Source organism: Podarcis gaigeae (genome assembly GCF_964106915.1).
Source record: "Podarcis gaigeae genome assembly, chromosome: 10".
Taxonomy (NCBI): Eukaryota; Metazoa; Chordata; class Lepidosauria; order Squamata; family Lacertidae; genus Podarcis; species Podarcis gaigeae.
Window position 1 is genome coordinate 25,858,648 of NC_139686.1, and position 17,397 is coordinate 25,876,044.

The window sequence follows — 17,397 nt, forward strand, 5'->3', positions numbered from 1 at the left end:
GTTTATTTTCCACCAGGAGCATTATTATGGCTTTGAATTTTAAAATGAAAGTTTCTCCAGGGTGGGGCAGGGGGAACCCAAACTGGAACACAGCAGGATGTGAGGTGGGGGCTTCTTCAAATATGAAGCAGGAGCTGATGGGAAGAGTGGTTTGCCTGGAATCTGAACTGTTTAGGTTTGTTGCTTTAGGCTGCAGGGTGCACATGCATCGATCCAAATTAATGCCACTTCTCCAAATGTATTATTTATTGCATCCCTAACCTTAACTACCAAGACCACGCATAACTCTTAAGAAAACGGTCATCATTTCCCGGGGATGTGGGGGAATCTGTATCTTCCCTTGGAGACATCCCTGGAGGTAATTTTTGTTATTGCTGATAGTTATCAGAAAGTTCTAATGCACGTGTTTTTTAATGGAAAGGAGGCCATGTGCTTCTCACTGAAGATCTTGTCTATTTCTGGTCTGGTAACCATTAACGGAAGAACTATGAGCTCCAGCCTGAGGATTCCATGGAAGGAGGATGTGACTGTTTTCAAAACACAAGTCCTTGGGGTTCTGACTTTCATTTGATGTTTTCTGAAACCAGAAAACAATTGAAAATTATTCTAATCCAATTTATTCTGTAATAGGATTGGAGCTATTTTTGCTCTGATCTCTGATCAAGGGTTTTCCAGCTCCCCCATCTTCCAGCTTCCTTGACATGTTCTCATTTATCTGACTCTCAGAGTATAAAGGGAACAGGCACTGATCTGTCATTATCACCAACTATTATATTTTCCCTTCCACTAAACTGTTGATACAAGAGTGAAATAACAAGTTTTACCCTGTTTTTAGTGTGTGTTGTACTTTATAAGAAACTGCCTTTATTCCTATGATGGACTAGGGAATCTGTGGCACTCCATATGTTGATGGACTACATACCCCATTGGTCATATTGGCTGGGGCTGATGGGAGTTGTAGTCAAACAACAGCTGGAGGGCCTATTAGCTCATGAGTCAGAAGGGATTTGAAGCTCAACGTTCCCTACAAGCAAGGATGGGGAACCGGCGGGGAACCAACCTCTAGGGCTTGGTGGACTACCACTCCCATCAGCTTCAGCCGGTATGACCAGTGAGGATGAGAATTGCAGTTCTGCAGCATCTGTAAAGTTTCTGATTTCTCACCCCTGCCTTTAAAGGGCTGCAGTGAAGGCCATAAAGCTGTCATTGCCGTAAATCTTAAATATGGTGACAGCTTCCTTCCCAAGTTTTCAGAATAAAAAATGTTACTCTCTTGCTGAATAAGACACTTACGTTTTTCATTTTGTAAATTTGGGAAGGAAACTTGTGATGCATTTCCTCTTTTTTTACCGCTAAATAAGTTTCCAGCCTAGAAGCAATAGTTCAGTGGCAAATTACCAAAGGAATCCAGTTCTCCTTTGGAATATTCCAGGCCCTTTCACTGAATTATCACCTTATTAAAAAAAATGTCTCTAGCCCGTTATGTATACAGATAGGCAGCAAAATGTGTTGTCAAAATTCTCGTCAATTGTTCACTAAGAAGGAAGTCTGTTTCTGCCTTCTGGGATAAATGATGAGCATTTCTTTATAAAAATTACAGAATTAAAAGTTTATTTTATAATTAATATTTAATGCAATTAACTTGCAACCTATTATGCTGACGGTCACAATATGTCCTACTATACAGTGGTTGGTTCTCCATTTTGAAGGGCTGTCAGAGGACATTACTTGAGGGGATTCTCGGTTTCAGGGCTACCTGGTCCAAATCTGGTTGAAAGATATGGAACCATAAGAAGGGAGAGCAGGAGCCTTAAAGCTGCCATCCATAATTAGCAGAACCTAGTCAAAAGACTGAGCAGGCACACAGATCACCTGATGTCTTACCCACTACAGTCCTCCCTTCTAAATTTGCATCTATATATAAAAATGACTACATGCAAATCTGTGTCCTTTTTTGTGATGCAACCCACCTTTTTTGTTTTTTGTCATTGCATAACTGACATCCCTAATTAGGCTGCGTGTATGACCTTAGAACTCTACATGCATACATGTTTGGTATGCATAATGCTCCAGGTTTGCTCCAGTTTAAGGATTTAAGGTCCCAGACCTAAGGCAGTGAGGACAGGGAATAATAAGCTGCTGAATGGCCCTTTGGATCTGCTGATTACAAGGCAGCTGAGCTCCTTCTGTTCCTGTTTAGGATGAAAAGACTTCTGTGTTAAAGTTACGGCAGTCTCTGAGCCCAAATTGTTTTTCTGCACCATTAAAAAAAGAAGCCCAAACCAACAGTTTGGTGCTTAGCATAATCCCCCGTAATGATCAGTGGCAGCTAAGCATGCAGCTTGCAAGATGACAATTAGAAAGTTCAAAATTATCACTTTTATGTTCTACTCTAGGAAGGAAGGGGCAAAGGATATTGTTTGTGGGTGGCAAAAGCCCTGTAATAAAAATATGTGCAACTTATATTTGGCTTCTAGCAGGTAAAAAAAAAAAATCATAACACTTTTTTCGTTCCTTTGCATGGCTCATGTGTGGTGACCAAAAAAACCTAGCCCTTAGAACTGGTTCATTCAGCAATGTTAGGAGTAAAGGAGAAGTTATATGAAGGGACAGTTGGGTCTTGGCCTCGAAGCAGTGTAAAAGATGGAAGATAGCCATCTGCATCTGAAGCACAGGAGCAGCACTGGGTAAAGACATTTTGCTGTCCGAGACTGACCAACCAATGAATCTCACCACCATGCTGGAGTCAAGGTGCATACTACCAAAGGCCAGCCAAGTTATTTTGACACCTGGGGCACTCTTCTCTTAAATTTTTATAACACCCTTGTAGCGAGCATTGCTTGGGAATTCTAAAAAACCATTAAAAAAAATCAGTGGTTTGGAAATCAGCAGTTAAAATGAGTGCAGTTTTGAAATATTCCACCTACCATCTTGATTTCTAACGGCATCTCATCGTATCCAAGCACAGACAAAAAAAAAAAAAAAACACTCCTTGATCTCAGGAACCTCTATGTAAAATTTGGTTGTGACATCTTAAAGGTAAAGGGACCCCTGACCATTAGGTCCAGTCGTGACCGACCTTGGGGTTGCGGCGCTCATCTTGCTTTATTGGCCGAGGGAGCCGGCGTACAGCTTCTGGGTCATGTGGCCAGCATGACTAAGCCGTTTCCGGCGAACAGAGCAGCACACGGAAACGCCGTTTACCTTCCCGCCGGAGCGGTACCTATTTATCTACTTGCACTTTGAACTGCTAGGTTGGCAGGAGCAGGGACCGAGCAACGGGAGCTCACCCCGTCGCGGGGATTCGGACCGCCAACCTTCTGATCGGCAAGCCCTAGGCTCTGTGGTTTAACCCACAGCGCCATCTAAATTCAGAGAACAGGACAGACAGACAACTTTCCAAAATATATAGATTTGCCTTGTACCGTTGGGTCATATAATTATATCACACTTGAAACATGCCAGGCCATAACATAGCACACTTCTCCCCTCAATTAATTTCTCAGCACCTCATCATGTTTTCTTTTTCCTTCTTTTTTGCATTGAAGCTAAACTCGTGGCCGGTTCAGTTTTAAAAACCGCTTTGAGGATGCTAGCAGCTTTGGGTCTCCGCCATGCCTTAACCCATCACTGGAAAAGGACAAAGGGAAAGAAATACCAGCTACAAACTAGGCTCTCGCTCTCTCTTTAATGGAAGGTTTCCGGCTGAAGCCTTGCACACATGTTGATACATGCTTGAGGCAGGCTCTCTCTTTGAAGAGAGCAGGGAGCTAGTTAAGCATATTTATAATATAGAAGAACAAAGGCAACAGCGCAGCTGCCTTTGCCAAGGAGGAGTAACTGCACACTCCTAAAAAGGACCGTGCAGAAGGACCACCAGCTTAGAGGCAGGTGGTATGTGGGCTTGGGAAAGTGTCTAGGATGGCCTGACCTGTGGAAAAATATCCCCTTGAAGAGCTGGAACTGAGGGAAGGGGCACACGGTGGGCACACCAACAGAATTGCTTTCTTCCCTTTCTCAGAATACAGGCTTGAGATTGGCCACGGTAACGGACAACTGTTCAGAAAGCTGTTGGGAAGTGCTTCTTTACTGAAGGGTCAGGTGTATTGGGATCTACTGGAGATTAAGGCTTTCCAACTGGCAAAAATTATTTAACAACTGGCAAGAGAGCCATTTTTTGTTCTTGCTGAACTGGGCTGTTGGGACCCCTATCTGTAATAACTCAAATATAGATTTATGATTGCAAGGGATTGGACTAGTTGCCCCTTTAGGTCCCTTCCAACTTCACAATATAATGATTCCATGATCTCAGATTTTGATTAAAATGGCTATACAGTCATTGCCTCAAGTTGAAGTAGCTTCGGGTTGAGTGTTTTCGTGTTGCGCTCCGCAGCGACTCAGAAGTAACGGAACGTGTTACTTCCAGGTTTCACTGCTCACGCAAAATGACGTCACGCGCGGAAGCGGCAAATCGCGACGCGGGTTGCGTTCGCTTCAGGATGCGAATAGGGCTCTGGAATGGATCCCGTTCGCATCCAGAGGTACCACTGTACTGGATTACCTCACGTCAAAGTCACTGGTGTGAATAAATATTTCCTATGCCTCAAGAGTTTTCAAGTTTTGTGGGGGATGCATGAGTAAAGCCACTCCTGGGGACCCACCAGGATTAGGGGCTGTGAAGCTGAAGCTTTGTGAGTTTCATAGTGCATCCGCCCCTGCCTACAATGGATCCTCACCTCCAGCTAAGAGCGCTCCTGTGCAGAGTTCCAACCAGCCATGCCATCCTGTAGTAGTAGACTGTTTAATCTCCATTTTCCTGCTCTCATTTCCCTTTTGCAATGGAGCCTTAGTGTTAGTCCTGAGCAACCTCAGTCCCTGTAGCAGACAGCAAGTTGAGCCACCAGTGCAGTCTCTGCCAGGAGGAATAGGTGGAAGTCAGCGCAGTGCAAACGCACCAGGGGAGCTGTAATTGGATCTGTTTAAAAGCCCATCTAATTCATCCCTTTGGGATACAAGCTTGTAGGGCAAGCGGGCTAGGCGCCAGTGTCACAGAATCGTAGATCTGAAAGGGACCCCGAGGGTCATCTAGTCCAACCCCCTGCAAGACAGGCTCCCCCCCAATGTGGGGCTTGAACTCACGACCCAGAGATTAAGAGTCTCATGCTCTACCATCTGAGCTATTCCAGCAGATACGTATTCATGGTTTACTGCAAAGGTGGTGAACAGTTTTTTCAGCCCAAGGGCCACCTTCCCTTCTACATAACCTTCTGGGGGCCACATGCCAGCGCTGGGCAGAGCTGGAGGCAGAAGGGGACCAAGTAATGAATGTGCATTTCACTTCTGCCCAGCAGGCTAGTTGATTCACACTCACCCCTGCTTCCCCATCCTCCATCCAGGAAAGCAGGAGGTATTGCCAGACTTCAAGAACGTATTCCAGCCAGGTGAAAGCAGGGCCGACAAAGGGTGTAACTCAGGAAGGTGTGTGGCCTGGGGAGAGGCCCAACGGCTAGATAAAAAGCCACGCTTGGTCCCTGGCCCCAAGGTCTCCCATCCCCAGAGAATGGACAGGATATGTAAGTCTTAGTGAAGATTTCCCACTAGCGTAGGGCAGAAGTGCTTTCACCAAGTTGTCAGCATGCCACGTTTGCTGGGCTTCTTCTGCCTTCTTAAGTATGAGAATGTGCTCAATGCCACTCTTAAATAGTAGTGCTAAGCCAACACAAGGGGTGAGGCAATTCAGCTCGCACGTGAGTCATCCTAGTGCCCTGGAGGATAGATTTTATATAGCCATTACAACCATTTTGTTGTTGTTTTGGCCTGCGTTTCAGCAATATTGCATTTTATTACCCCCTTTTAAGTTAATTCCAAGTCACTGCTGACATCAGCAAGCATCAGTTAGAACAACCTTTTCCAGAGGAATCCACGGAACAAGAAAGGGCCAGGTTGGATTCTTTACCAAGCGGCTTGTTTCAAGCTCTCCTAGAGAAGTTACTCCACAGCTTCTGCATTTCTTACATTTCCCTTTAGCTAGATGCCCCCTATTGACTGTAGATGGATTTACACCATTTAGTTGGGGAAAAATCACAGTGAAATCCTACACAGGTCTACACCCCACTGAGTACACTGGAACTTACTTATATATAAATATAAACAAGTATAGCATTGCAGTCTCAGATAAGTAAAATGCAAAGAGGTGATTTGCAAAGTTCAAGGTTAACTATTTTTCCACAGCATCTGAGGTAAGTGTGAGGACCACCAGGTTACTCAAGCAAGAATTCCATGTTATCTGTAAATTAAATGTAATTTTCTTTACAAGAAATATAAATAATGACACTTTGCAGTGATTTTCGTGCATTCTCTGTTTATTTGTCGGTTTTGAGACCTCTCTAGAAAATCACTTCCAGAATGTCAATAAAATTCAAACAATGACTTTGCAAATCATGCTTATTGTGGAATAGAGCAGCCATCACTGTTACTTCATGAGAGGATGGCAATAGTGTTTTCAAAATCTAACCATCCAGCAGATCAAGTACTGGAGCACTTTAATGTAAACAGAAAGCAACAGCGCCAGAAGGGGAAAATAACCTATGCTGGTCCTGCTGAAATCATCCTAATCTGTACCCAAACAGAGGTAGCTTTGCTGCTTCCCCACCCATCTGCAATGTGCATGTGAGAACAGCAGCCCATGAGATGAGGAATTAACAATTCCCCCTTTTACATAGTGAGCCAGTTCACACATAAAGAAAAGTCAAACCATGGTGAGAACACGTGAGTATTCCCAGGGAGGAGACTACCAACATATGTCTCTACTTCTGCTGTGAGCTAAACCATGGTTTGGCTTAGCATGTCACCTGAACCTAGGATCGTGCTTTGTCTCCTTTAGACAAACCATGAGCTGTGAACTCAAGAATGAACCCCAGTTACAGCTTGTTGTTTATGTGAAGTGAGACAAACCACAAGCTTGTGTACAGACAACACTAAGCCATGCCCAGGTTTAGCTCACAGCAGCAGGACTTGGAAGAAGGAGTGAAGTGGCTTCAATCTCCTCTCTGGGAACCCACATTTTTGTGGTAAGTGGTTTAGCTTTGCATTTTATGCACACAGCTAACTGACATGCTCCTTTGCAGTTTTAAAGAGTAATCTAAAGCTTTACTCACTGAAAAGTAGCAAGACTGCTGGGTAAGTTCTCCAGCTTGCAGCTTTAAGAGGCAGTGTTCCTTACCTTTTGAATGACCAGGTGCAGTGGAAGACAGGACTTATGTACCTCGAATGGTTGCTCAGCTTATGTTTCTCATTTTTCGAGTGCCAGGACACAATCTGTCCATGCCAAAGCAATTACAGCTTCTATAGCATCAGGATGCCCTGATTCATGAGGGACATCAAGGGAAAGTTGGCTTCTCTTCAAGGAATACCAAATTTTCTCTAACAAAGTTTTCCAACTGAGCTGTAATCAGTAAACATACATACACAGAGAACCTGCTGTACCAAGTGAATCATGGGCAACACAGCTTGTGCAAACCTACCACCCCTTATTCAACAGAACCACCATGCTAGTGCACTTATGGGAGCAACTATTTGATCATAGACTTTTAAAGTAGAGTACTTGTGACAGTAGATGCCACATATATGAATGATATTGTTCAGGCTTTATTGCAACTCACAGTGCAAAAAAAAGATTCCCTTTCTATCTCCAATAGTACAGATTGGAACATTATAAAGGAGATCAAACAACTCATGTCAGGAGAAAAATACAAAAACAACCAAGTGAGAACAGTAGTATTTGTACTTGGTCTACACCAGAGAAAGCCTCCTTGCAGATTGGTGGCTATCAAATCAACATTGGTCAGAATCTCACCATGAAGGGCACAGATAATTTATTATGAGCGAAGAATCTTCTGAACAAGGTTGCTTTTAGATTCTGCTAAAAGAAATTCACCCAATTTTAGATACCACTCTAGAAACGAAGGGCTATGTGTCTTGATTTAGCTCCCCTTAGCAAAGAGAGCCCCTCACCCCCAGGCACAAACTTACTTTAATGAGTTCTAACATAGAGTCTGTGTCAGTTTGTATTCTAGATGGAAACAACCTTCAAAGGTCTTCAGCAAGAACAGTGCTGGCCAGTTCAGGGAAAGACTTCCTTAACCTTTGATCACTGCTATGGGTCTCAGTTTAATGGCTTTCTTGCTGATGCCAGCTGCATGGCAGGTGTTAACCACATCTGTCACATTCTTGTAAGATTCAGGTGCCTGGGATAATGAGATGTAAAAGGAGAGTTAAGAATATGTTTTGAGGTCTTTTTATAATAATAATAATACTATGAATTTCTATTCCACATCATTCAAAAAGCTACCAGGCAGCTTGCAATACACAAGGCTCTCAATACATGCATACATTCATAAGATTAATACAATGTTAGAATAAAAATCATTTTATTCTTTTGTACTGTTTTATTGTTGTTAGCCGCCCTGAGCCCGGCTTTGGCTGGGGAGGGCGGGATATAAATAATTTTTATTATTATTATTATTAATTTCAAAAATCATCTAAGCAAAATCACTTAGGCTTTCCTTGATACAAGGCCAGAAATCTCAGATAAACTCTCCAAAATGTGTGCTTAAAAGAGTAATGCCTTTCTTTGATTTCTCAAGACTTGGATTAAGGCGAGGTTCTTAAAGAATAAATAAGCAAGATTGGTGCTACCACTGAAAAGGCCCTTCTTCCTCCTACAGTAACTCCCTCAAAAAAAGGGGGGGGCTTTCACCAGATCCCGTATTACCAAGCTTAAAAAGACAGGAGAGCGCCTATTTCCCACCCCCACCCCCCATTATTCAGTTTATGAAGGACTATTTTAAGTCCTTTTGAACAGGTGTACTGTAAACCACCCTGTGATTCTCCGATGAAGGGTGGTATAGAAATGTAGTAGTAGTACTGGTAGTAGTAATAACAATAATTTTCAACAAGCTTCCCTCAATCTTTAGGGGAAAAAATGTTTTTTGGGCATCAAAAGAAATAACTGAAATGAAATGTACAACATTCGCTTGCCTTTCAGACTCTATTAAGTGATACAAAAGGAATGTTCTGAACAGTGACATGGGACACTGGATGTTCCCAAATGAGGGAGGGGGAGAGAAGAGGAAACCATTTTAGCCTGGAAGAGGTTTAAGGTTCCTAGAATGGCAGAGTCCAATAAAGTGTTGTGTCACCTTGTTGCTGGCAGACGTTAATACTTCACCAGGAGAGGAAGCTCACCCCAGAAGTAAATTCCCACAAAGAAGTTTATAAATCACTTACTTCTTCCATAACCAGTTTGGGGGATGCAACCCGGATTGCAATCCCCATGTCTGCCAGCTTGTCCAATACGTCCTGGAAATCCAAGTTGCGCCGAGATTTTGCACGTGACAATGCACGGCCCTAAAAACGACAATCACTGTTTCAGTTACTGCCATATACTTGGGGGAAATACCTCCAAGAGCCGCACACATTCTCTGCGAGCTCTTTAAAGGGAGCGCTGAGCAGAGCCTGGGATACATACATTTTTAGGAGGGAAAGTGCGTCTTATGGAGCAAAAAATATGGTAAATGTGAAGTGAGCAGTTGAGTAAGAGCAGTGATGGGCAAAGTAAATCTGGATCTACCAGTAAATTACTGGGTGTTGGAAATCTACTTGCTAAATCTACTGTCTGACTCCCAGCTATTGTTCTCCTGCTGGAAGTATTTCATTGGAAACATATGGGTTCTGCACAAGGCTCCAGTTGATGGAACTTGGGGTTCTGGTAATAAACAAAATATATCCCACTAGATGGAAGGCTGTCCATCCCCAAGCTCGATGAAAGTTGAAAGTTGCTTTGTTACTCACCGCTCCATGGCAGGTGGTACCAAAGGTTTCAGTCATGCCTTGTTCGGTACCAGTAAGGACATAGCTACAAGTTCCCATTGTTCCACCAATCAGGACAGGCTGGCCAGTTAGCTGCAGAGGCAAAAGAAGGGTGCAGAATCAAGATGACACGTCCCCTCAAGCTGTAAGCATATGCTGTTCAGCAAGGGTCCACTGAAGGTCACTACTGATCCACTCAGGGTCAAGCTTCCATAGTGAATCAAGGAAATGTCAGACAGGAGACATGCAAAATTTGACCAATCGGGATGTTTTGATTGCAATACAGCAGTACAGCAGACACTGAGAAATATAAGTCTTGACAGCTAGAAGGTTGCATGGTTGCATGAAAAGGAATAAGGTAGAAAAGTGCACCAACACAATTGTAGGAACATGAGCTGTTAGGTGTGGAAGTCCACAAGGAGTAACAAATATACTATTTGCAGGACCTGTTGGCATCGGTAAGAAAGAAAAGGGCAACAAATTCATACCTGGTAATCAACCGCAATGAGGGGGTGGTGAGGAGGGAAAGCTCTGGTTGTTCCTTTCCGGTGCACCAGCAGGGTCCGTTCTTTTCCATCTACCACATGCTGCTCTACTTTGGCAATGTTGTGAGATACATCATAGATCACATGCAGATCCAGATCATCAGGGGTGGTATTGAAGACTTTAGCAAAAGCCTAGAAAACATTATAGACATAAGGAGAAGTTCTCTGAATTAAAAAAAAGAATTTTTTTTTAGAGCTGTTAAGAGCCCAAATCATCTGATGAACATATAACTTATGGCTGTTACCATGATGACAGTGGTGGAACCACACCTCCAGTATCTACTCTCCGCAGTGCCCTCACATTGTTCTACTGAACGTAACTCAGCAGTTTAAAGTTCAAGGGGAAAGTCCATTTTCCTCCCAAGAAAGACAAAACTCATTATGGGGCCCAGCCCCGTTCATACATCCTGTTTATGAGGAAGATGACAAGGCACTGCGCCACCAATCCACAATCCAGTTAAGCCAACCTCTTCCTACCAACATGGAATGATATGGATTAACTTCTGGAACAAAATAATTTAATCGTTCCAGAAATGTTACCCAGGTGTCAATCAATCAGAATGCAGCTGAATAGATCCCACTGGGGCTTAAAGAGACAGAAGTGAACAAGTTCGTGCTCTTTCTTCTCACCTGTCTGGTGAGGAAAGTCATGGAAGAACGATTGACCCATGCATAGTTTCCAGCTGCTGCCATTCCCTTCAAGTAGTCCTGTCCCTCCTGGGAAGCAATCCTGGCACATGCCAGCTGGCGGTCGTTCACTATGATCTTGTCTCGTTTCATAGCTTTTTCCATAGCCACTAGGGCATCTGTAAAAGGGGTGGGTGGTGGGGAAGAGAGACAAAAAGCAAATTCAATGTAGGTCTCCATTAAGCCCATCTGAACTAGCACACCCAGAAACTGGCCATATCTGAGGCTTCCACAAATGCCAATGACATGCATGAAGACTGGGAGGAAATAATGCATAAAGCAGTAACTGGAGTCTGTGGATACCTGCAAGAAGGGGGGAAAGTTTCAAGGGCAAAGAAGAAGAAAGGAAGAAAAAGCCCAGATACCTGTAGCTACTTGGTGGCCAAGGCCTCTGCTGCCACTGTGGATCATCACACAAACTTGGCCCTTGTGGTCTATGCCCATCTTCTTGGCAGCATATTCGTTAAAAATTTCATCTACAACCTGGATCTCAGCATAATGGTTTCCTGCTCCCAAAGTCCCCAGCTGTTGAATAAAACAAGAAAGCTCAGCAGATACTGAAATGGGAAGCAAAATGGAAGACAACTGGTTTCCCTTAGAAAGGGTGAGGCAATGGCCTCCCAGTCTTTGATGCCATGTGGCATCTCGCTAGAGGAAGAGATACTGCTGAGAGCAAAGGTTTCAGCTATAAGCCTGAAATCTACCTGAGTGTTACAGTTTACTGAACTGTAAAATATTTGCCTCAGTTTAGAACTGTGGGAATATAAATTTCCTTGTTGTGTTCACACTAGAAAGCCCATGTAGTCAATGCCCAGTGCTTATCTTCATCTGCAGCCAGACACCTCTGCAAAGCTCAAACCCAGGACATTGATGACATGACCTCTATTGATTAGATGCTAAGGAAGGGTTACTGTATCTGTACATGGAAGTTTATTTTTTAGCTATTATTCTCCTACTTGATATTTCTTGTTGCTGTTTGTTTCATAGGTTTTTTCATGGCAGCTCAGAGATGAGGAACTTACTGCCTTCAGATTATTGTGGGACTCTTAACTCCCATCCGCTCTAGCCAGCATGGCCAGGGATGAAGGGAAATACATTTCAACAGGATCTGGAGCAGCATAGGTTTCACATCCTTGTCCTAACAAAGCAGGAAATTCCTTGAGCTTACTCAGAATTGAATGATACTTGAACATAGATTCTGCCCTCCCTGGCTACCAGCAAATCCAGCACCTTTAGTCAGTGTAAGTTGTTCTAAACTGTTTTTAATATTGTGTCTTAATTGCTGTAACCCCCTGTGGGATCTTGTGATTGTGATAGCAATAGCAATAGCAATAGCAATAGCAATAATAATAATCCTCTCATCAAGACTTATTTTTTCCTTGCATATTCTCACTCTGCTGAAATGTACCCAAGAAGTTAGCATGAAGTTCTAAGTGGTAATGCAACATCATCTCAGAAGACCAATTACCTGGGGCAAACCCCTTTTCTTAGCCCTCGCAGAGACTTTATTTGGATCAGCTTGCAGCATCCTCCCATATTCTTCACAGTGCTCTTTATCCTCAGCCCAGGCATAGCCTTCTCGGAGGGACCAATCTACCCCCATCTCCAGAGCCTCCTCTAAATCCCTGGGGCAACACACAGAGAGATTGACTTCTAGTAACTGACACAACTGATTGGTATTGTTGTACTGATTACATAAGAAAAATAACCCTGAACTTTTGCAGATATCCAGATTTCTTTGGTTGCTCTCAGTTAAATAATTTCAGACTGCTGACTGTGGATTCTTACTGTGTATTTTCACTATATACATTGTGATTTTGGTTAAGGGGTGCTATTTTTAAAAAACCAATTAAAAAAATACAGGACCGAATTAACAATAACACATGGCTCTTTATTTCCTACATGGCTAGATACCTGACTCTTAAGGTACAGTTAGGGCTTATTAAATTTATACATTGCTTCTCACACAAAAAGACAAGGGTGGAGGGAAGACACTCTTCCAGTATGGAGATGCTGCTGGAGAAAGGAAAGTTAACACTTACTTGGCGTTCATAGGAATGACACCCTTGGACCCCACACCAACAGGAATGTGGTCAAACATGGCCTGAGCAAGCTGCTCCTTCACAGGTTGGACATCACTCTCATCAAGATTGGTGCGCAAGAGCCGTACGCCACAGTTAATGTCAAATCCGACACCACCTGCATGAGTAAAATAAATACAAATGCACCCTTCAAAATTCATACATGCAATTGCAGAACCAACTCATCACTACAATCAAATGTTCTTCAAGAGAAGTTATAGTTAAATATTTTTCAGCAAATGTCCCCTGACTTGGACAAGTAAAAACATCAACCCCTCAGTTTTGTTAGTCAGAAGGAACACAACTAATCTGCACTGGTTTGGAAGGCACAGATTACAAAAAGATAGCACTTCATGGAACTTCTGCTCAAGGAGCCTGAATATGCAGAATTCATAAGGGCTATTTTAGTATTAAAAACAAATATACCCTTCTTACTCCAAAACAAGCATTCCTAAATTGTATTTGTTTTAAGTTTGCTTCAAGGTGGATGTCTTCATTGCTACATTACATTACAGTTAATAATGTCCTAGGCATGGATTTCAGAGTCCAGTGGGACAATAACTGTAAGTTAATTGACATTTTACATATTCATCTGCAATGTACCTCCATCTGAATGAATACAGTGGTACTTCCAGTTGTGGACAGGATCTGTTCTGGAGCTCCCGTCGGATCCCGAGATTTCCGCAACCGGAGGGACCGCTTCTGCGTGTGCATGCACATGCGGCAGTAGACCGCTTCTGCGAATGCGTGCACAGCAAAAACCCAGAAATATACTTCTGGGTTTGCTGCTTACATATCCTGAAGTTTACGTAAGTGGAAGGATACGTAAGCAGAGGTACGACTGTACTGTGAAACACATTTTGTTTTCCCATCTGGTTTCGATACATTGCATAGATCTGCAGAATAAGGGTTCTCTCCCTGCACAGAGAACATCACATTCAAACTGCTCATACCTGGTGATACCACTGCTTCTGGGTCATTCATATCAAAGGCAGCCATGTTACCAATGGCAAACCCATAGCCTGAGTGGACATCCGGAAGTCCTATAGATCTCTGAAATTCATTTTTAAAATAAACAAAAGAAAGGCAATCAGTCATAAGATGTGAACAAATGAGGATTCTATGACAGCATGGACTCAAGTTCTACTTGCCCTGCCACACAGTCACTGCAAAATGGGCATTTCTTTAAAAAAATCCTTTGATCCTAGCCAAAAACTCAGCAGATTCATGAAGGGCAGCTCACAAATTTAGAAATTGGCCAGAATAAGTTGCATGTAGGCCCCCTTCAAAAGTAAGTGGTGAATGTTAACAACTGTCATCTTGCCCTGGATTGCTGGTGTTTAAATGTCAGGAAATTGTGATGGGTCAATTTAGTGAAGGCTGAATTATTTCAAAATTATTTTTGGAATAATTAAGAGGGCAATGCTACAAATGCTGACAACACATATGGGGCTTCTATTTTGAAACACTGGGTCAACAGGATATAGGGACAACTCTTTAAAATCACTCACATGAACAATGCCAGGCAGTGCAGCTACATTTCCGATTTGTTTCATGGCTGGGAGGAAGCCACCAGCTCCTAAAAAAGATGGATGATGAGAAGAACAGTCATCCTTCTTTCATACAAATTTGTGTTTGATGACATCACACGATTACATCAACTTTCCTTTAAATTTGCATGACCATGTTACACAAGTGAAAACTTCACTGTGAAGCACATCTACTTAGAGCTGGCATAAGACAAGCTGTGACCAAGAACACAGATGTTTCAAAGCCAAGATTAAGGGGTATTTGGTTTCATTTCAGTGCAGTTAAGATCCCTTTTGACAGACCAGAAAGTACTAGCTTAAATTAAGCAAGCAAAATTATGCAGCATGTTCTACTTCTAAATGAAGTCTAAGTCTTAAAATAAATTGTGTTTCACCATAGTCTGACAAGTGGCAGATTAATTATAGAGAGAACATTTTCATGAAGGCTTAGAATATTTTTCATCAATTAAGAATTGCTCTATGGTGCCTGAACATATAGGCAGTCCTAAACTCTAAATGCATTGGTTGAATCTATGTGAATTCTGGATTCATCAAAAGTAAATCTGGAGCTATGATTCCACACACAACAAACCAGTGAGATTGGGTGACAACAACACATACTAACCTCCACCTCTGCATGAATTTCTTAACTCTTCAAACATTAACTTCTCTAAAGGATCATTCACGTAGAAGACACCTTCCACCTACAGACAGAAGAATGAGGAAAAAGGGAAACAAAATGCATCAGTTCTTACATAAGGCCAGTGACAAATATTTACCATTCAAGCAGAAGCTGGAATGTAGCTGCATCTAAGCAGGCTACAAGGCTTAGCCACAATTAGGGAAACTTTAGACACTTCTAGTAAAGGTTTAGATGGACTAAAACTTGGAATATAATAAGCTTGGCTGAATACTTGTTACAGAAGCTGTTGAGTTTCAGTAAGAATTTCACATATCTTGAATCATGGAACAAAATGTATCTTCTGACCCATGAATGACACCAATGCTGTAGTTAGCAATCTTCAGTTAGAGATCAAAAGTGAGAACTTCCTTGAGCAGTCCTAGAGACTCTCATCTAGTTGTGACAAAATGAGAGGTAGCTTCTCAGAAATACTTGAAGCCCTAAACATTTCTAAAATACAGTTTCCTTCTTATGGGGCAATCTGGGAAAGTCTGTATCTTGGCTCTAGGCCACAGAAGCATCCCAGACCACTTCTGAGAACATGAAAGAAGCCAAGACCCAAATACTGACTGCTGGTAGCCCTTTTTAACGCGGCAAGAATACAGCAACACCCAGCAATGATGGAAACCTGCTTCAGGAGGCATTTTTTTAAAAAAGCTTTTATCATGCATATAAAATTTTACTTTCAAGCGGTTTTAAAACCAGTTGAATACCACATTCATCTCACTAGAGAAAGGTTTCAGCAGTGCTTTAACGCTCCACATGCATAAGTAGTGCAATCATAAAGGTAAAGGTAAAGGTACCCCTGCCCGTACGGGCCAGTCTTGACAGACTCTGGGGTTGTGCGCCCTTCTCACTCAAGAGGCCAGGGGCCAGCGCTGTCCGGAGACACTTCCGGGTCATGTGGCCAGCGTGACATCGCTGCTCTGGCGAGCCAGAGCCGCACACGGAAACGCCGTTTACCTTCCCGCTGGTAAGCGGTCCCTATTTATCTACTTGCACCCGAGGGTGCTTTCGAACTGCTAGGTTGGCAGGCGCTGGGACCGAGCAGCGGGAGCGCACCCCGCCGCAGGGATTCGAACCGCTGACCTTTCGATGGGCAAGTCCTAGGCGCTGAGGCTTTAACCCACAGCACCACCTGCGTCCCTAGTGCAATCATAATGCTACTAATAATCCGAATGTAGCATAAACTAACTTCAAACTGGGATTTGACACAATGTACTGAAGGATGGTGTAAGTCAGAAAGCCCAACCAGGTACGGAAAGCAGTTGGCAATGTGGTACTTAAATCTTGAGGGACGGGCACTCTGCACATGCGTGGGAGAAGTTTTAACCATTACAGTGGTACCTCGGGTTAAGTACTTAATTCGCCTTGGAGGTCCGTTCTTAACCTGAAACTGTTCTTAACCTGAAGCACCACTTTAGATAATGGGGCCTCCCGCTGCTGCCGCGCCGCCGGAGCACGATTTTTGTTCTCATCCTGAAGCAAAGTTCTTAACCCGAAGTACTATTTCTGGGTTAGCGGAGTCTGTAACCTGAAGCGTCTGTAACCTGAGGTACCACTGTACTTCGCGCGTTCCTTCACTTCAGCAATAAAGGCGTGCCTGGAGGGGGGGGGCTAAGCACCGGCTCAGACTGAACACGCCCCTACGTGCCTGTCCCCACAGACCCCCACTGTCTTCCGACCCACTCACGTTCATGTTGGGCACGAAGCCCTTCTTGATACGCCAGCAGTGCTTGTCCAGCTTGTCCAGGTACTGCAGCTCATCGTTGTAGCTTCGGCTCATGGCGGCGGCGATTCCGAGCAAGCTCCGCTCTCTGCCGTGGCTCCGTGTCACTGAAGTCCGCCAACGGCGCGCACACGCTCCTCTTCAGCGCCGCTACGGAAGCCGAGAAGGCCGCGCGCAGCCTCCCTCAGGCAGAAGCTGAGGAGGACTAAAGGATTGGACGGCGCCCGCAGAGGCACAAACTTCGTTCGCCTTTCGCGAACAAACCAGTGGCTTT

General features: G+C 43.5%; 1 protein-coding gene across 1 annotated transcript; it reads right to left on the minus strand.

Moving 5' to 3' along the window:
• Positions 1–6,341: 6,341 nt before the first annotated feature.
• Positions 6,342–17,330, minus strand: RTCB (RNA 2',3'-cyclic phosphate and 5'-OH ligase). Its single transcript, XM_083700589.1, has 12 exons — positions 17,088–17,330; positions 15,338–15,416; positions 14,695–14,762; positions 14,137–14,236; positions 13,145–13,301; positions 12,571–12,727; positions 11,468–11,627; positions 11,046–11,221; positions 10,359–10,547; positions 9,853–9,963; positions 9,289–9,408; positions 6,342–8,246 (listed from the first exon to the last, which is right to left on the minus strand). The coding sequence occupies exons 1-12, from the start codon at positions 17,178–17,180 to the stop codon at positions 8,139–8,141; spliced, it is 1,518 nt and encodes a 505-aa protein (XP_083556715.1). The 5' UTR covers positions 17,181–17,330; the 3' UTR covers positions 6,342–8,138.
• Between the last annotated feature and the right edge of the window lie 67 nt (positions 17,331–17,397).

Coding starts and splice junctions, on each gene's coding strand:
- RTCB (XM_083700589.1), bottom strand. CDS start 17,180: ATGAGCCGAAGCTACAACGATGAGCTGCAGTACCTGGACAAGCTGGAC. Junction 13,302..14,136: donor AGAAGCAGTGGTATCACCAG/GTATGAGCAGTT, acceptor TTACTCATGCAG/GTGGTGTCGGATTTGACATT. Junction 11,628..12,570: donor AGAAAAGGGGTTTGCCCCAG/GTAATTGGTCTT, acceptor TTTATTCAACAG/CTGGGGACTTTGGGAGCAGG.